We start from the raw sequence: 20,967 nt of genomic DNA, 5'->3' as shown, positions 1-20,967 counted from the left end.
AGCGGGATCTTGGGGTCCATGTACATAGATCCCTCAAAGTTGCCACCCAAGTTGATATGGTTGTTAAGAAGGCATATGGTGTTTTGGCTTTCATTACCAGGGGGATTGTGCTTATGAGCCGTGAGGTTTCGCTGCAGCTCTGTAAAACCCTGGTTAGACCACACTTGGAGTATTGTGTCCAGATATGGTCGCCTCATTATATAGGTGCTTTAGAGAGGGTGCAGAGTAGATTTACCAGGATACTGCCTGGATTGGAAGGCCTGTCTTATGAAGAGAGGTTGAGTGAGCTAGGACTTTTCATACTGGAGAGAGGAAGGAAGAGAGGCGACTTGATAGAGGTGTACAAGGTAATGAGAGGCAGAGATAGAGGAGATTGCCAGAGACTTTTCCCCAGGGCAGAAATGGCTGTCAGAAGAGGTCAAAATTTTAAGGTGATTGGAGGAAGGTATAGGGGAGATGTCAGAGGTAGAGAGTTGTGGGTGTGTAGAATGCACTGCCAGCGGTGGGAGTAGAATAAGATACATTAGGGACATTCAAGCGACTGCTGCACAAGGACATGGATGGCAGTAAATTGAGGGATGTGTAGGTTCGGTTGATCTTAGATTAAGATAAATGCTCAGCACAACATCATGGGCCAAAGGGCTTGTACTGTGCTGTACTGATTCTGTTGAGGATCATGATGTACTATTTGACTTTTTGATAGGTTAACATTATTTGTAACAGTAAACACACAATAGCTCCATGTAGTCTTTTGTTTGTCGGTTCAGACTGGTCTCTTGAAATCTCACAGTATTACGTTCAGTTTTCTTCTTGAGCTGAGCCTGATCATGCCCCTATCCTCCTTGATTAGGGAGGATATTAGATCACAATAAATGCTTGAGCTCAAGTTGAGTTTGTTTATTTCAGCTCTTGTCACAACAATATCTGTAGATTCCCCTTAATAGGCAATCTTATTGAACTTCTGGTGTTATAGCCCTTGTGAAATGTGACTGACATATTTGTAGTGATTTTTATTGCAAAATGATGTACCTTGTATAGGTGTCACAGGAGCACTAAATCATAGTGGAAATGATCATCTGCTTCAGGTCACCCAGACTGACGACCACATCACAGGAGCCGACGTATAATCTGCTGACTATTTCTGAGATCCAAATCCTAGGTATTTTGAGACCTGGTACTCTTGTACCTTTTGTGCTATGGCTAAGAAAAATATTTCTGAGAGTGAAAAGCTGGCAGCAAAATCTCTTGGTCAGAATATTCCAGAGGGCTGAGATGATTTTTCCCACATGTTTTCTTTCTCTTTCTCCTCTGTCTCTAACTTAACAGTTATGTTTCTCATCCATTTTTCCAAACTAATTCCCATTTCTTCACTACCTTCTGCCACCTACATTTCCATAAATTTCAACTTCACCTCATTTCTTTCCCCCAATTTCCCTATTTTCTCCACTTCACCTCACCCCTTTGTTCATTCTATCTTGACTCTCGATCATTCAAGTTGAGAGTGGTACTGGAAAAGCACAGCAGGTCAGGCAGCATCCAAGGAGCATGAGCCCCTCCTCAGGAATGAAGGGCTTTTGCCCGAAACGTCAATTTTTCTGCTCCTCGGATGCTGCCAGACCTGCTGTGCTTTCCCAGCACCACACTCGCAACTCTAATCTCCAGCATCCGCAATCCTCACTTTCACCTAGTCTACATCATTCAAACCTTCTGCAAAGTTTGCATTATGTTGGGTGTTTTAATTTTGCTGAATCCAAAAAGTGCCTGTAATGAAGCAATTTCCTCATGAAAATTCTGTGCAAATTCGGTTGAGGTCAAGGTTGTGCACTAGTCCCTTTGGATCCTCCATCAGTCACAGCAATCACAGACATGAACTGCAGATCAATGGTTAGCCTTTCCCCTCCTGAGTCAGGAGGCTGTGATTTCAAGTCTCACTCAAGTGATTTCAGCTCATAATCCAGGGTGATACATGCACTACTGAGGAAATGCTGCACTGTCAGAGATCTCGTCTACTCGCAGCTCGGATATGTTTTGAAATACAGCTGCAGAATTCTCCCTGACCCCCTGCCAGAGACTTAGGTCCGATTCCGGCCTCAGGTGACTGTCTGTGTGGAGTTCACACATTCTCCCCGTGTCTGCGTAGGTTTCCTCCGGGTGCTCCGGTTTCCTCCCGCAGTCCAAAGATGTGCAGGTTGGGTGGATTGGCCACGGGAAATGCAGGGTTACAGAGATAGGATAGCAGCGTGGGTCTGGGTGGAATGCTGTTTGGAGGGTCGGTGTGGACTGGATGGGCCAAATGGTCTGCTTTCACACTGTTGGGATTCGATTATTTTCTCTGCAACATTTCATCCTTCACAAGATTGCAAAATCAGATCGAATCATTATCACGTGACTATGTTTGTGGGATCTTCCTGTGTTCAAATTGACAGCTGCCATTCCCACAGTAAAACAGTGACTTCACAGCCTTCTTTAATTGATACTGAAGCGTTTTGAGATGCTTCAGAATATCGATCCAAGTTCATTGCTTTTTCAAAGAGACCTGCTGCCCTCTGGAGGAAAGACCTGGAACAATCTCTCCCATCGGAGCATGAGGAGGCTTCATGTTCATGCCTGACGTGTCTGGGCCCTGGGGACAGCTTCTCAGTCAGTGGACCTGGAGCCAAAAGATGTTTCTTATCATCTATACAAACCTTCCTAAAGTGCTCTCATTTGCCGTGAGATTATCTACCTTTGAGGAACCCTCAAAAACTGTGTACTCATGACAGGGTCATTTGTTAAACCCCTCAAACTATTTTGTCATCTCCAAGGGAGTTTAATTTGCTCATTCTTTGTGACGGCAAAACCCCACAGAGGAAGCCTTTGTTGAGACGGCTGGAGTTTTCTTTCAATATTTTTATCGTAGAATTCCTACAGTGTGGAAACAAACCCAACAAATTCCTACAGTGTGGAAACAAACCCAACAAATTCACACCCAACCTTCCAAAGACCATCCCACCCAAACTCCCCTCCCCCACCCCTTCCCATGACTAATCCACACTTCTTTGAGCTGTGGGAGGAAACCCACACAGACACAACTCCATGCAAACTTCACACAGACTGTCACCTAACGCTGGAATTGAACTTGGGTCCCTGGCTCTGTGAGGCAGCAGTGCTGACCACTGTGCCACCTCTGATTGGCTGATACCTAATTGGAGATGTTGAAGAGAAGGCTGTTCTGCTGAGAGTTATCCAGTCAGGTGAAGGAGAGGTTCCTCAGTCCCAATTGGATGTGGGGAGACAACAAAGAGTGGGTGAGTGGACATGAGCACTTGGAGATGGGAAATTCTGTGCTGAATCCCCCAGGAATACCTCCAACCACATTTGGCATCCCAGCAGGTGGTGGCTGTTTATTCATGGCACCAACAGTAACCAGGCGAAGGTTACTGCAGATGCTGGAGATTAGAGTCGAAATTAGAGTAGTGCTGGAAAAGCACAGCAGGTCAGGCAGCATCCAAGGAGCAGGAAAATCGATATTTCAGGCAAAACCCTTCATGAGGATTGGGGCCATTCCTGATGAAGGGCTTTTGCCCGAAGCGTTGATTTTCTTGCTCCTCGGATGCTGCCTGACCTGCTGTAGGCTTTTCAAGCACCACTCTGATATTGGCCAACAGTAAATATATTAACAAGAGAAAGACAATGTCTAAAAGTGAAATGTCAGTCATTCATCGGCAAAATTCTATCCACAATTTGAAGTAGCAGATTTGCAGCATAGTTCAGGCTAATCTAGTCAATGGAAATGGTCAAACCACTCCTTTCATTGTGACTATTTGTTAAAAGGATAAAGAACCAATGGAGAAATAATTTGTACAGGTAATACCAGAGCCAAAAGACTGTTTTGGCTGGGGGTCTTTTCTGAAGAATGAGGAAGCTTAAGGGTTGGATTGATAAAGATTTTGAAAAAAATATTTGAAAGGTCAGATCAACAAAAGGTATATCCAATTCTGTGGGGAGAACAAGACTTGGGCTAAGATATTGTGAAACCTAAAAGGGTTCAGAAAAGTATTACAAGGATGTTGCCACAGTTGGAGGAATTGAGCTATAGGGAGAGACTGAATAGGCTGGGGCTGTTTTCCCTGGAGTGTCAGAGGCTAAAAGGTGACCTTATTGAGGTTTATGAAATCATGAGGTGCATGGATATGGTCAATAGGCAAGGTCTTTTCTCTGGGAAGGGAGAGTCCAGAACTGGAGGGTATAAGTTTAGGATGACAGGGGAAAGATATAAAAGAGACCTAAGGGGGAAACGTTTTTCACACAGAGGGTGGTACGTGTATTGAATGAGCTGCCAGAGGAAGTGGTGGAGGCTGGCACAATGACAACATTTAAAAGGCATCTGGATGGGTATATGAATAGGAAAGGTTTAGAGGGATATGGGCCAGGTTATGGCAACTGGGATGAGATTGGGTTGGTATATCTGGTCAGCACGGACAAGTTGGACTGAGGGGTCTGTTTCTGTGCTGTACAACTCTGTGACTTTGTGACTGTATGGTTCTAATGAAGAATTCAGGAGTAACCTTTTTATACAGAGAGCCATGAAGAAGGAATTTGCTCCCAAAAGTGAATGGGTAAGTTGACTCCTATCATCATTTAAGGAGCAGGCAGAAGTAAAAGAGGGATGGAAGGTTGTGAGGTGAAGAGGAGCAGGAGGAAACTCATAGGAAGCGTGGACCTGCAAATGTTTGATATCTGTGTTCCACACAAGTGGAGTTGATGGAAAGGTATGGCTTTCGGTTTGTGGCTACTTCTTGAGAGCTTTCAAGATGTTCTTCCTGATCTTTTTGTGCATGGGAAATCACGTCACACAAACTTGATTGAGTATTTTGAAGAAGTAACAAAGAGGATTGATGAGGGCAGATGTGATGTATATGGACTTCAGTAAGGTGTTCGACAAGGTTCCCTATGGGAGACCGGTGAGCAAGGTTAGATATCATGGAATACAGGGAGAACTAGCCATTTGGATACAGAACTGGCTCAAAGGCAGAAGACAGAGGGTGCTGGTGGAGGGCTGTTTTTCAGACTGGAGGCCTGTGACCAGTGGAGTGCCACAAGGATCGGAGCTGGGTTCACTGCTTTTCCTCATTTATATAAATGATTTGGATGTGAATATAAGAGGTACAGTTAGTAAGTTTGCAGATGACACCAAAATTGGAGGTGTTGTGGACAGCAAAGAAGGTTACCTCAGATTACAACAGGATCTTGATCAGATGGGCGGCACGGTGGCACAGTGGTTAGTCTCGCAGCGCCAGAGACCCGGGTTCAATTACTGACTGTGTGGAGTTTGCACATTCTCCCTGTGTTTGCATGGGTTTCCTCCGGGTGCTCCGGTTTCCTCCCACAGTCCGAAGATGTGCACGTCAGGTGAATTGGCCATGCTAAATTGCCTGTAGTGTTAGGTAAAGGGGTAAATGTAGGGGAATGGGTGGGTTACGGGCGTTTGGTATGCGTTCCTTTATTGGTCAGAGTATTGAGTACAGGAGTTGGGAGGTCATGTTGCGGCTGTACAGGACATTAGTTAGGCCACTGTTGGAATATTGCATGCAATTCTGGTCTCCTTCCTATCAGAAAGATGTTGTGAAAGTTGAAAGGGTTCAGAAAAGATTTCCAAGGAAGTTGCCAGATTTGGAGGATTTGAGCTGTAGGGAGAGGTTGAATAGGCTGGGGCTGTTTTCCCTGGAGCGGTGGAGGCTGAGGGGTGAGGTTTACAAAATCATGAGGGGCATGGATAGGGTAAATAGACACAGCCTTTTCCCTGGGGTAGGGGAGCCCAGAACTAGAGGCCATAGGTTTAGGGTGAGAGAGGAAAGATATAAAAGAGACTTAAGAGGCAACTTTTTCACGCAGAGGGTGGTACGTGTATGGAATGAGCTGCCAGAGGATGTGGTGGAGGCTGGTACAATTTCAACATTTGAAAGGCATCTGGATGGGTATGTGAATAGGAGGGATATGGGCCGGCTGCTGGCAGGTGGGATTAGATTGGGTTGGGATATCTGGTTGACATGGACAAGTTGGACCGAAGGGTGTGTTTCCATGTTGTACATCTCTATGACTCTGTGACTCTGTCTTTCAAGTTAACTGAAGGAGATTACCAGAGTGCAGTACAACTGGCAATGAACTAACAGTCACTGAAAAGAAGATGCAGTTAGACTTGAAAGAAAGGGTAGCAATATCAAAGAAAGAACTGTGGGTGCTGAAGATCTGAAAGGAAATCTGGAAATTGCTGGAGGAACTCAGCAGGTCGAGCAGCATCTGTGGAGACAGACGCAGAGTTAATGTTTCGAGTCTTGTGTGGATTCAAAACATTAACTCTGTTCCTGTCTCTACAGGTGCTGCCAGATCTGCTGAGTTTCTCTAGCAATTTATGTTTTTGTTGAAAGAAAGGATGATCAGGTCATGAAAGCCAAATCTCCACATGTGTAGTTGTGAACTGACATGCTGTGACATCCTTCGTGTTACAAAGTCAAATGAAACCAGAACAATTTGTGATGTTAATGCCTACGAGATAGTTTGCAACAGCCTCATAGTCACGTCATTAATCTTCAGTGACTGGATCTTCCTTGCTTGTTTCGTAATTGCTTTCTGGAAATAAATTAAACAAGGCCGATATGAAAGTGATTTCAAACTCACTGGCAGCTTTGAGAGTAACTGACAATGATATATTAATTTTTGAGGGTCACGTAGAAAATTCATTAAGAGCTGCTACCTCAGCTTGTGGTATGTTCTTTCAGACCCTTGCCATACTTGTGTGAAACTGCTCATTAACCCTTAGCCTCCCTGTGATTGCTCACTTGTCATTCTACAATTGTGTGAGTTCACCCTTTGACCCTCATCACAGATAACATTGATTCTGATCTCAACCCAAGTGAAATTCCTCTGATTTCCTAGCACCAGGAATCAATTCTTTCAGGGAAAAATTCCTTACCTTAACTTCAGCTGAATTTTGAAAGTGTTTTTGTTCCCTCCTGTCTCACCTTGCTCCATTTCCAAATTCCAACCCCTGACCAATCCACGCCTCAGCTCCAACTCACCCTCAATACCTCAGTTCCTGCGAGCTACCACCAAACCTGCCTCCCAACAATTCCCAGCCAATGAAATGCTTTTGAAGTGTGGTCAGTTTTATCATGTAGAAAACACGTCAGTGAATTTGGATACCGCACAAGCTCCCAGAAGCATGAATGTGACGATAATGAGATCATCCCTCTTCGTGTTATTGATTCAGAGATAATATTGACGAGCACCATTGGTGAAGAATCTGTGTCTCCTGTTCCAAAGGTGTCATGAGATCCTTTACTGCCACCTGAGAGAGCAGGTGACATTTTGGTTAAACACTTCACTGGAAATTTTTCACAAATAAGCCTTCTGGCTGGGTCACTGTGTGAGAGTCAGTGAGTATGTTTGTGACTGTGTGTTTATGGGCATCAGAAATGGAATCACTGAAGTATTACAGAACGTACGTATGCCAATCACCTCCTCAAGGGAACTCATGACTGAGTGCCATTCTTTTACCTTTGCCCCATAGTACGAGGGAACAATGATTAACAATCATACCCTGAGAAGCACCCAGGATCAGTGGGACCTTGGTGTGCATTGTCCAGCGGCCCCTTAAGGTATCAGGGCAGATCAATAAGCTGGTTAAGAAGGTGCACGGGACACTTGCCTTTGTTAGCCGAGGCAGAGAATTTAACAGCAGGGAGGTGATGCTGGAACTATACGATTAGACCACAGCGAGAGTATTATGTGCCTTTCTGGAATCCACATTGTAAGAGGTATGTGATCACACTGGAGAGGGTGCAGAGGAGATTTCCCAGGATTTTGCCTGGCCTGGAGAGTTTTAGTTGTGATGAGAGACTGGACAGACTGAAATTGTTTTCCTGAGAACAGAGGGGACTAAGGGAGGACATGTTTGAGATGTTTAAAACTGAAAGGAGCATAGACAAGGGAGGCAGGAAGATAGCTTTCTCTTTGGCAGAGGGATCAGTGACCAAGGGCATAGATTTAAGCGAAGGGGCAGGTGTGTGAGGAAATCTTTTTTACCCAGAGGGTGGTGGGAATGTGGAACTTGCTGTCTGTAAGGTTTGTGGTGGCAGAAATCCTCATCACATTAAGAGGTATTTTGAGTTGCACTTGCAATACCAGTACATCCAAGGCTCTGGGTCGGGTGCTGGAGCAGGGGAATAGACTTGTAAGGTGGTTGTTTCTGACCAGCACAGACTGAGCCGAAAGATCATTTTCAATGCTGTAAGCTGCCAGAAGTCCTCACATATCATTTGGATTTAAATAATCATCCAATGCCCCCTTGAATGTGTGAATTTGAAAGCTGTTTCCACTACAAGATAATACATTTCAGACCCCAGTCACTCACTGTGTGAAAAATATTTTTCTTCCATCTTATTTGCTTCTTTGGCTAATCTCTTTAAATCTCTTTTTTGATCCTTTTATAAACAAAAATAGTTTCTCTCTAAGTACTCCATCCAGCCCACCCTTGACTCTGAAAGTTTGTCTGAGAATTTCCCTCAATCTTCTCTACCCCAAGGGGAACATCCTTCCCTCTCGAACCTCATCACTGATGTCTCTTATCCTGGAACTGTTCTTGTAAATCTCGTCTGCACTCCGCATTGCGTTATTATCCATCCCACAGTATGGGCCCTGAGAACGTTCTGCAGTACTCCAGCTGAAGAAACAGAAGCTCACCTCTGCCATTCAGTGAAATCCTGGCTGATCTTCGACTGATGTAACTTCTTATCGCGTTACTTGCTCATAAACTATCCATTGCATTCTTAAAAAGCATTCCAACTCCCCACCATCTTTTCTAGACAAAGTTACCAAAGACTCTCAACCCTTGTGAGAAAATATTTTAAATAATGATCCCCAGTTCTGGATTCTCCCGTGAAGGGAAACATCGTTTTCACATCCACCCTGTCTGCTCAGGATGTGACATGTTTCACTCAAGTCACCTCTGACTCTTCTCAACTCTGCTGTGTTGGTCTGGGTGGACAAAGTCAGAAGTCACACAACACCAGATTACAGCCCAAGAAATTCATTTGAAATCACAAGCTTTCAGTGCGCTGCTCCTTCACATGATGTACTTTAACCTGGTGTCATGTGACTTCTGACTTCTAAACTCCAGCAGACACATGCCTTCCTCATATAAGAACCTGCCCATACCAGGTATTCAACTGGTAAACCTTCTCTCGACTGCTCCCAATGCTTCCTGAAATCAGGTCACCAATACTGGATGCAGGACTCCAGATGTCAACTCATTAGTGCCCAGAATAACTAAAACACTGCCTCTCCACTTTTGTTGTCAGTTCCCCTCACACTAAATGATTATATTCCATTCGCCTTCCTCATTACTTGGTGTACCTGCATGCTAGCCTTCAGTGATCACCCTGACCTCTCCAACTCAGAGATCTCTTTCGTCACTCTTTCATCATTTTGCTCACCTGCTTGTCTTTTGTTCTTCGTAATAAAATGGACAATTTAAACATTTTCTTATACTCTCAGGTGGCATGGTGGCTCAATGGCTAATCCTGTTGCTTCACAGCACCAGGGATCCAAATTCAATTCCACCATCAGGTGACTGTCTGTGTGAAATTCTCCCCATGTCTGCATGGGTTTCCTTTGGGTGTTCCACTTTCCTCTCACAGTCCAGATACAAGACTCGGAGGCATATCTTTAAGGTGAAAGGAGAGAGATTTAAAAAAGACATGAGGGGCAATTTTTTTACATAGAAGGCGGTTTGTGTGTGAAATGAACTTCCTGAGGAAGTGATGGATGTGGGTACAGTTACAACATTTCAAAGTGACTTAGATAAGTGCATGAATAGTAAAGGTTTGCAAGGATATGGGCCAGGAGCAGGCAGGTGGGACTAGTTTAGTTTGGAATTGTGTTTGGCATGGACTGGTTGGACCTTGGCATCTGTTTCCATGCTGTATGACTCTCTGACCCTGTGCAGTTTGAGTGGAGTTGCCATACTAAATCGCCATGCAGTGTCCAGTGTGAAACCCACAAAGACACATGGAGAACATGCAAACTCCGTACGGTCAGCCAAGGCCGGAATCAAACCCAAGTCCCTGGCCCTGTGAGGTAACAGTGTGAACTCGATGTTCCTAGCTGGTCACACTCACCCAACAACCAATCAGGAAGCTGTCACTGTGCTGCACACTCCTGAACACAGAACTGGTTCTGGTTGAAAAATCAATCAGACGTCATCACTCGGCAAAACGGTGTAGTTCTTAACCTTCGCCCTAACCCCAAGGAACTGAAATGTCTCCCCTCCTCCCCCACTGCTTGAATAAGGGAACCTTACAGATACAGTAGTTTTTTATTAAACAGCTTCATTTTCTTTGGCAGTCCCAATGGTTTGAAAAAGAATATAGCTTTCCACTTTTAAGGCCACAGTCCAAAAAATCCGATTGATCTTTATGATTGTGAATAGGACAGCAAAGAAGGTTACCTCAGATTACAACAGGATCTGGACCAGATGGGCCAATGGGCTGAGAAGTGGCAGATGGAGTTTAATTCAGATAAATGCGAAGTGCTGCATTTTGGGAAAGCAAATCTTAGCAGGACTTATACACTTAATGGTAAGGTCCAAGGAAGTGTTGCTGAACAAAGAGACCTTGGAGTGCAGGTTCATAGCTCCTTTAAAGTAGAGTTGCAGGTAGATAGGATAGTGAAGAAGGTGTTTGTGCTTTCCTTTATTGGTCAGAGTATTGAGAATAGGAGTTGGGAGGTCATGTTGTGGCTGTACAGGTTAGGCCACTGTTGGAATATTGCATGCAGTTCTGTCTCCTTTCTATCGGAAAAATGTTGTGAAACTTGAAAGGGTTGAGAAAAGATTTACAAGGATGTTGCCAGAGTTGGAGGATTTGAGCTACAGAGAGAGGCTGAAGAGGCTGGGGCTGTTTTTCCTGGAGGATGGAGGCTGAGGGGTGACCTTACAGAGATTTATAAAATCACGAGGGACATGGATAGGATAAATGGACAAGGTATTTTCCCTGGGGTGGGGGAGTCCAAAACTAGAGGGCACAGGTTTAGGGTGAGAGGGGAAAGATATAAAACGGACCTAAGGGGCAACTTTTTCACGTAGAGGGTGGTACGTTCATGGAATGGGCTGCCAGAGGATGTGGTGTAGGCTGGTACAATTACAACATTTAACATGCATTTGGATGGGTATATGAATAGGAAGGGTTTGGAGGGATATGGGCCCTTTGCTGGCAGGTGGGACTAGATTGGGTTGGGGTATCTGGTCGGCATGGACGAGTTGGACCGAAGGGTCTGTTTCCATGTTGTATATCTCTATGACTCTATAATTGGAACCTGATCCTTGTGGTACCCTGCTGGTCACACATTTCCTCCTATTCCTCATGTTTTCTGTCCATTAATTAACCAGTGTTCAATTCATGCCCGTATATTAACCCCAAGCCCATGTATGCTAACATTGTTTACTTAAGTCCCCTTCCCAAATGCTTTCTCGAGCATGTATCCCATCAACTGAGCTCCTTATCTGTTCTGCCATTTCATCTTCAAAAAACTTGATCAGGTTTGCCAAACATGATTTCCCTTTCATAAATCCATACTGACTCTATCCAGTCCTACCATTATTTTCTCAATATCTTGTTATCACATCCTCTCACTTTGTACATGTCCATCAGTTTGTCTTTTTCTTCATCTCTTGAAACTTCCTATTGCCAGGGAGTCTGATTTTGTGCAGAAATACATCCACAGGGTGCAAAACGTTCAAAACATCTCGAGCAACCTGTAACACAAATCTGACCCTGCTTATTGATTGGAATGAGGATGTGACATTATTTGAAGCAACCATTTTTCCACATCAGTTTATGTGCTCTTCCTGGAACACCAAATGATCAGTTTCTATCTGTGAAGCTTGACAGCAACATTTTGATTTTCTTCCACCCCCCCCCCCCCCCCCCCCACTCCCAACCCCATTCTAACTCACCTTGTACCTGTTTTCTAAGCTGTACCTATTTTGACAGATTATTTGCACATTACCACATTGCAGTTTGTTGGATCTTACTTTGCAGATATTGGCTGCCATGTTTCCTTCTTTCCAGCAGTATCTACACTTCACTTTTTTTCCACTGGTCCGAAAGCACTTTGGGATATTCTGAAGTTGCAAAGGATGCTGTGTAAATGCAGGATAATTTTTATTTAATCAAATTCATTACAAACTCCTGGTGACACACAATATTTCACAGAGACTTAAAATGCAACCACCAAGATGGCAGACTGTGTTAGCCGGTAAAATTTACAGTGGATAGATCAGGCAAACAGAGATTTCACATTTATATTACCTCCTTTATTATCTTGTGCCCTTTTATTTACGATCAAGTCAATGTGCTGCACGATTTGCACCGCATATATGAGCTGTCAGAAGTCACGTTAAAATGATAAGAATTGTGAATGTGTCAGACCAGTTTAACCCGTCTCCAACTATCAAAATCAAACTTCTTTGTCTAAAACATTGCAGGGGAATGAAATTCATTGTGTTCCTTTCCTGTCTCGAGTTCTTATGAAACCCAATTCAAATCTTGTTTCCTCTCGTCTTTAGTTTTATTGCATTGATTGTCGATACCATCTCATTCCATTCCCACCAGCCAGTGAATATTGGCCCAAACACTCATACCCCTGTCTCGGTGAACGGTGGTCAAACTATCCATGAATTGAGTCTGACTCCACTGAGAAATGGACGTTAATGGTAAGGTCCTGGGGACCTTGTTGCTCCATCCTCACCTTTCTTCAGCCCATCATTGTTGGTTACACCTTCAGCTGCCTGGACCCTAAGCTGTGGATATGAGTCCAACTAAAAGCTGATGTCCATAGATTTTTACTCAGCTAGGGCATGAAGGGGTATGAACGCATGAGAGGTTCTTGGGCTGGCATGGCCCACACTGAGTGGGAGAACAGATGTGAGGGGCTGAATGGTCCATCTCTGTTCCAATAAGAAGAACAGTTGTTCTGGACGGATGAATTAACATGGCTAGAAATAGCCTTCCTGATCAGTAATTATCTGGGGACCTGTGACCTGAACATAGCACCTTACCTCAATCTAGATCGGTTTATGAGACAGGGGTGAAATGTTGATGAGATAACATGCACCATCAAAGGCCACAAACAGTGTTTTAAGTATCTTTGTTTCTTTAATTTAACTGCACTGTTCAATCCCTCCGTGTGAAAATTTGAGTGTACAGGTTGGGGTTAACCAGGGACCTAAAATTAGAGCAGAAAGGAAGCTCAAATCCGGATCAGCTGCTTGGTTTTTCTGTTTTCGTTTTCATCTTCCTCTGCCTCATCTCTTGTCTTGTTGGTTTGTGTTTTGCATTCTAATGCAGCAAACCTTGCTGACATTTCACCCAGCAACACCTTTCTGCTGGGTAACTGACAACAGTACTGGAACCTGCTGAGTCAGCTCCTCACCAGTAGATTGACCCCACCCATCAGATCCTGCACTCCTGCCGCACTGTGGCAGCAGTGTGCACGGTCTCCAAGATGCACAGCTGGAGCTCACCAAGCCTCCTTTAACAGCTCCTTCCATCTGGGAAATAAGGGAGGAGGTGAATGCGAAGACCACAACTTGCAAATTCCCCTCCAAGTCATTATATCCTGAGTGGTTTATCTTGCCAGGGTTAATCCTGAATTCCCTCCCTCATAGCACTGTGCATGCAGTGGGTGATGTCGGTAGGTGATTTAGACCATAAATTGTGGCCTCACCCATCACAACGCATTTTCTAAAAGCTTCAGATCCAGCACACACTGATTGAACATCCCATGCCTTGTGATTGGATGAATGAGCGACTCTCTGTGGGCCTCAGTCCCCTTCCTTGGGCAGGGTCCAGTATCCAGTGGTGTTGACCCTCAGTGTGCTGATTCAGACAGAGACCAAACCATGTGCCAGATCCCATGTAATGTTATTTCTCCCATTCCCCAGGCATCCCTGTCAGAAAATGTACCTTCCAGAAATTGGCTTGCAATTGTACCCTGAGTATTTCTGGTACTCAGTAATTGACAGCTCACATTCCAGGAGGAAGTTGGCTCAATGTTTATGAAGTCCTCTTTGGGTTTCCGCTGAACATGGCAGAGCACACTTTTGAAAGAATGTCGAAATCTTGTGGCAGGTGCAGAGATTTATGACAACAATTTCAAAAGTGAGAGACTTTAGTTAGGAGAAAATTGCAAAAACAGTTCTGAAGACAAGTCCAATTGGGACTTGAAACATGAATTCTATTCCTCTTTCCACAGATGCTGCCAGACTTGTTGTACATTTTAAACATTTTCACATCTTATTTCAAATTTTCAACATCTGCAGTACTTTGCTGTTATAAAGCTGGAGGATCTGATTTTCAGGTTCTCATTGACAACAGAGAAGATTAGGAGGACATTTATAACTCCAAAATCATGAGGGGTTCCATCCAAGAAATGGGCAGAAAGTGTTTTCACTGTCACGTGGGCCAGTAACCTCATGAACTGAGATTTCAAATCAGAGAGGAAGAGAAGGAGAATGTGTACACCCAGTGAGTTATGATGATCTGGAATGCACTGTCTGAATGGCGAGAGGAAGCTGTTCCACAGTAACTTTCTGAAGGGAATTGGATCACTGCAGGAAGCCAATGGAGAGCTGATTAAGATGTTTCATTGCATGAAGGGGCACTGTTTAAATGCAAATTGTTTTTTTGATTAATTTGGAAACATGGAAGATTGGAGCAGAAGTAGACCATTTGACCCCTCAAACCTGCCTGCTCCCCCAGTCATAATGATCACGGCTGATCATCAAACTCACGACCCTAATCCAGCCACCCTCCCCCACAGGGTTCCTTCATTCCTTCAGCCACAGAACGATACCTATCTCCTTCGTGAAAACAGATCCTGTTTCAACCTTAACCCCTTTCTTTGGTTGTGAATCCCACAGGCTCGCCACTCTCTGGGTGAAGATATTTCTCCTCATCTCTGTCGTAAATGGTTTACCTCTGGTCCTTCAACTATGACTCCTTGTTCTGGCCTCTCCCACCATCCTTCCTCCATCTAACCTGTCCGATCTTCATTCTTCTAAACACCACTGAATACAATCCGAACCGACTCATCGTCTGTCAGTCCTGCCATCCCAGGAATCTATTCTGCACTTTCTCTATAGCAAGAATGTCCTTCCTTGAAGTAAGGAGACCAAAACTGCACACAGTATTCCACGTGTGGAATTCCGCAGCAATGCCCTGTAGAATGACAGAAACTCAGTCAATGACAGGCAGCACCAGGATAGCTAAACCTCCGTCTGTGTTATACCATCCTGTAATTCCAAATCCAATACACAACGATCACGTGAGGGCTATTGCAGGGCAGTTACTGAGGGGGAGCTGGACTGTCAAAGGTGCAGTTTTTTTGCTGTCATGTTAATAAAGACTTGTCTGCCTCCCCATTTCGACATAAAAGATAAGCATGACTGTGGACCTTTCCCCAGTGTCTTTGCTGGCATTTATTTCCTAACATCAAGAAACAACATAAAATCTAGTCAGTATCACATGGATACTCACTTTGCAAACGTTGGCTCTCATGCCAAAGTTACTCCTTGGCTGTGAAAAGCAGTTGGTGGTGTTCTGAGGCTGAGAAAGGTGCTACAACAATGTAATCCTTTACATTCTACAAAGTTGGCCACAGCTGTTTAACAAGAGCGTTGAACAGTTAGCAGAACTATACCTGAGACTTAAAAACCGATAGAACTGCGGATGCTGTAAATTAGAAACATAAACAGAAGTTGCTGCAAAAGCTCAGCAGGTCTGGCAGCAGCTGTGAAGAGAAATAAGAGTTAATGTTTTGGGTCCATTCTGAGGAAGGGTCACCAGACCTGAAACGTTAACTCTGATTTCTCTTCACAGATGCTGCCAGACCTGCTGAGCTTCAGCAGTTTGTGTTTCCATCTGAGAATTCCTTTGAGACTGTGTAGCTGCTGTGAAGTTTGCTGCTCCGAAGTATCCAGCGTTTAACAGCACTGTCCCAGAGACAGCCTGCCTGACCATCAGGTCGTGGAACTGCAATTGGTTGCAGATTCGAAAGGCGAACAGAAAATGTTGGAAATACTCAGCAGATCAGGCAGCATCTGAAAAGTCAGAGTTAATATTTCAGAGCAAAGGTAGTCCGACTGAAAGGTGACAGGCCTGAAATGTCAACTTTCTGTGCAGATTCATAGCTTTTGCCCAGAAATAAAATACATGGTCAAGTGGAAATAACAAGTTTATTGGCAATTAATGAGCTGAGCTGGTTCACAAGGAAGGCTATCACTGCAATCATAGTTTCTTTCGAGTAATCTGAGACAGGAGGCTTTAACTGCTGGGACCCTTTCCCCTGACCCTCCCCTTGCTGTACTCATCCTTGAATAGGTTCACACTGGCAGCCTGCTCACAGCTGTCCACACAGAATTGGCAAGACCTGAACTGGGCCGGATGGACTGGAGTGAAGGGATGATGGAGAAACCTGTAAATGAGCAATGGGTTACCTTCAAAGAGGAGATGGTGCTGGTATAGTCAAATTACATTCCCTCAGAAGGGAAAGCGAGGGCAAACAAATCCAGAGCTCCCTGACAATACAAGAGATTCAAGTTAAGATAAAGACAAAATGCGAGTGCTTGCAGAAGGCAACTGGTAGAAAATACAACCAGGAGCCAACAGGAATGCACAAGTTTCAGAGGGAGAAGAGACAGCATATTGAAGAAGCAAAGAGGAATGATGGGAAACATCTGACAACCAACAGAAAGGGGAATCCCAAAGTCTTCGACAGGGGGTCTGGAATATCTGTTGCCGTGAAACATGTTGCTTCACATTCACATTGCTGAGGTTGTGAGGAATGAATCTTAACATTTCCCATGTCATTGCATCGTTTTTGACTCACTTTAGCTTAGGATAGAAAACATTCAACTTGTAACGCATGTCTGTGCCACCATCTTAGCACAACTCCCAGAATCCTGTCTGATGCTTCGAATTACGTTATGTCATCTCAGTGTTAACATTGTGTTGTACTGTACAGTACATGTAGAGCCCATATTTTGGTTGCTCAATATGAAACACAACATCCCTTTAAGTCTCTATCCCTACTTTAATCTGTTGCTTTGTGTGGGGGAAGGTGACTTTAACACTTTTACAGTCTCTATTGCCCTGTATTTATATTATTCTTATGGGCAAAGAATCTTCAATAGGTGTAAACCCAATGTATATTGAGGACCCCTCAATGTAAATAAATAATGAAAGTGTGGTAGAACAAGGAGTAGGGCTCATTAGGAACCAAATCGGAAGGGTTTGGAGGGATATGGGCTGGGTGCTGGCAGGTGGGACTAGATTGGGTTGGGAAATCTGATCGGCATGGACGGGTTGGACCAAAGGGTCTGTTTCCATACTGTACATCTCTATGACTCTAAAAAGAGGTTTGAAGTAATTCTGCACCAAGTCCCCCTTCACTTACATGTGGGCAGTCCTTGACGCTGATCCAGCTCCCTCACAGCCAGCTCCCAGAGTGAGCAGGATCCCTGCCACTCCCATTTTTATCTGTCAGCCAGGGTTTCCAGATTGGACCAGATTACCAGCCCCACCCAGGGAACTCAGATTCTGTGAGGTCCATTTGGCTAACCTCTTAACAGACAAATGGGGGTCAGAGGCATAGCTGAGATAGGAAATGAATATTTTGCATCTGTATTTACCAAGGATGTCGAAGTTACATAGGCCATGGTGACAAAGGAGGAAACTCCGTTATTAAAATGGTACAAAATTGATGAGGCTGGATAGACTGTTGGTCCTCATGTGACAAGGCTCTGTGATTGAAGGGAATGAGTGTGGAAATTGTTGGGCCGCTGGCTGCAATCTCACAGTTTTTCCTGAACTGGAGAACCACAAGTATCATGGTCGTGTTTGTAAAAAAGGTTGTAAGGATAAGCTGAGCAGTTACCATGGCCAGTCAGTTTAACTTCAATGGTGAGGAAACCTCACAAAACAAGAATTGGTGTAGAACGAGGAGTCACATGAAAAAGGACGGTTGTTTGGAAGAGCCAGCCTTCCAAAGGGGAGGTCATGTGAAACTAACTTTATTGAAGTCTTCAGATTTATGAGGAGGTTAAGGTGAAGGGTCAGTGATGGGAATACTGGTCATGTGCTGTAAATAGATTTTCAGACAATGTTCCAGATACGGTACTACACAACAGGCTTGTGAAGAAAATAGGGGATACAATTCTAAAAGGGCTGCATTGAGCAGAGGGACCTGAGTAGAAATGTACATAGATCATTGAAGATGGAAAGAACAATTAATAAAGTGCACAGAGTTTTCGGCCTTATTAATCAGGGCATGGAAGACCACAGCAAGACAATGTTGACCATGTACAAGACACTTGTTAGACCTCAGCTGGGTACACCTGTGGGTGTCACCTTATAGGAAGGATGTGAACATATTGGGGAAGGTGCAGAAGAGATTTACTGGGATAATTCCAAGGTTGAGAACATTCAGTTATGGAGACATTGGGACTGTTCTCTGTGGGCAGAAGAGGGCCAAGGGGAGATCTGGTAACTTTCCAAAATCATAAGCAGGCTGGATAGTTGGATCAGAAGAAACAGTTCTCAGTCAGAAAAAGAGCAAGAATGAGAGGGCACAGATTTTAAGTGATCTGAAAAGAGGCAAATATGATGAGAGAAAATAAAAACACATGCACACGATGAGTGGTTTGGGTCTGGAAAATGGTGCCTGGAAATTTGGTGAAGGCAGGTTTCAATTGAGGCATGCAAGAGGGTATTAGCTGATTATTTCAGTGGAAACAATGTGCAAGATGCTGGGGAAAAGGCTGGAGAAAGGCACAAAGTTCAGATGCTGATTTGGAGAGGCCAGTTCGGTATGGTGGACTGAAAGGCCTCTTTCTGTTCTGTTCTGAAACACTGTGATTCTGGAAAGGCTCATGTTCTGAGAATTGTCTCCTATTTTCACTCACAGCACCAAACCAACAGGTGTGATTCAGGCAGCTTGCAGCGTCTCTGAGTGTCTCCTCCAGCTATAAGCCTTCCCAGCTCACTTCCAATCAGCTCACTTTCAAACCAGATGGCTGAGCCCCACCTGGCCTTTTGCTTTATTATTTGGTTCCCTTTTTCTCTGAGATTTTTACCAGTACATTGTCATATTCACTTTCCAATGCTCCAGTGTTGTCCTTTTGATACAGCCTTTCTCTCGATTTCTTTTTGGCGAAGGCTTGAGTTGCTGTTTTTGGCACTGCATAGTCATCCATGTTTGGGTTGTATGGGTACTCATGCCCCTGTGTATCACAGTCCAAGCCCTGAAGCTTCCATGCATGGCCTTTCACCTCTTCTGGGTTATCATAGATGGAAGGAGTGGCCACCCCTTCGGGTTCATCATAGATGTGGTCCTTGGACAGGTTCCTGGATGAAGCTGGGTTTGCTTTTCCTCGGATGTTAGACTCGTCTATGGTATCATAAAGAGGGTCTGCACATTCTTCCAGACCTTGAGGGAAAAATGTTGAGAATGTCTTCTCAGGAGCATTATTGTCCTGTTGGATGGTAGGCAGTCCACTCAAAGGTGGGAAGCGCAATGTCTTTGCGATTGCGTCAAAGGGAATAGCATAATCAGACTCTGGTGCAGACTGATTCTCTGATTTCTTCCCAGTGTGAGTTTTGGTTGATTTTGCATTTCCTCGTGAACTGGACTTTGCAACCACGTCCCTGACCTCTGAATAAGTCGACTGGACATCTGGGAGTTGAGCCATATTCCCTGTGGCTCCAGCTGCTGGATAACTGTGGTGACCCTTTACTGCCTGTCTGAATGGCATTGTGGAGGAAGACTTGGTATCGCAGACTGACTCCAGAGACAGAGACCTCAGAGATGGAAGAGTGGCATTCGAAAACTCAGCTTTGACGCTGGTTGAACTCTGTCCTTGTTCTTCACCAAAATCTCGTTGCCATGTCTCCTCTTCCAGCCCATGAGCGGGGATTGGGAGGGGCCTGGAACTTAGAGCAGTTTCATTCTCCAAACTGCGAGACAGCTGATTATCTGACTCATTCCGTTGTTTCTGTTCTTGGATGGCAGATGTAATGATGTGGAAAATGTCATTCCCCTGTCTGGTATCAAACTCAAAATTGCCTTCTCCGGACATGCATCGCCTTCCAGCTTCAAAGGAAAACGTGACCTAGAAAAACAACAGGCAAACAACATTTTTATGAAATTTAATGGTATACAGTAGCAAAGTAATTCACTCGCTGACTCAGTAATCCCGAGGTCATGAACTAATCATCAATGGAAACGACTTCAAACACTGCTATAGCAACTGGAAATTCAATCTCAATTCGTTAAAAAATCTGGAATTAAAAATGTGGCTTCAGCCATGATGACAAGACAATGATCAAGTGGTCCTCAAAATGAGCGAATCGTGCACAAGTTCCTTTTTGGAAGGGCACTCTGGCATCCTCACTTTGTTTGTCCATTGTGTTACTCCAGGCTTACCACATTGCGGTAGATCTCTCATTGGCCGCTGAAATGGTCAAACAAGACTCTTTGTTGTATTTATGAAGAGCAGCTCACCACCACCTCAAGGACAAGAAATGGTGGGTTCACCAGCAACACTCACATTCTGTGAATGAATCCGTGCACAGTGGTTGCCATTAAATTATAGGAGGATCAACAATTTCTGGAATGAATCAATGATTATTTTACCATTGTCATGTCTCTATTTGATTCCTATTTTGATAGATTTATTTTCTTCATTCAAACCGTGTGAATGGCAAAGCTCAGGTTTGTTGCCCATCCATAATTTCCCATGAGTGGGTAGGGGTTAACGACCCTGTTGAACTGCTGCACTCCATGTGGAGTAGATACACACTCTCAGTTGTGTTTGGAAGGGAGTTAAATAATCATCGAGGTGTACAGCCCTTTGGCCCTTCGAGTCTGCAC

General features: G+C 44.3%; 1 protein-coding gene across 2 annotated transcripts in view; it reads right to left on the bottom strand.

Annotated features, from left to right (window-relative positions):
- Positions 1-15,909: 15,909 nt before the first annotated feature.
- The window catches only part of LOC122543014 (docking protein 2-like), a 44,758-nt gene continuing 39,700 nt past the window's right edge, over positions 15,910-20,967 (bottom strand). Inside the window, exon 5 of one of the 2 annotated variants that reach the window (XM_043681184.1) lies at positions 15,910-20,206. In XM_043681184.1, coding sequence (XP_043537119.1) covers positions 19,139-20,206 — 1,068 coding nt within the window. In that variant the 3' untranslated portion in view covers positions 15,910-19,138. The remainder of the gene's footprint in view (positions 20,207-20,967) is intronic. The other variant, XM_043681185.1, reaches the window with a different exon arrangement.

The sequence above is a fragment of the Chiloscyllium plagiosum genome, chromosome 42, assembly GCF_004010195.1.
Source record: "Chiloscyllium plagiosum isolate BGI_BamShark_2017 chromosome 42, ASM401019v2, whole genome shotgun sequence".
Lineage (NCBI taxonomy): Eukaryota > Metazoa > Chordata > Chondrichthyes > Orectolobiformes > Hemiscylliidae > Chiloscyllium > Chiloscyllium plagiosum.
The sequence above is the reverse complement of the archived record's forward strand: the minus strand, read 5'-3'. Positions and strand labels throughout refer to the sequence as shown.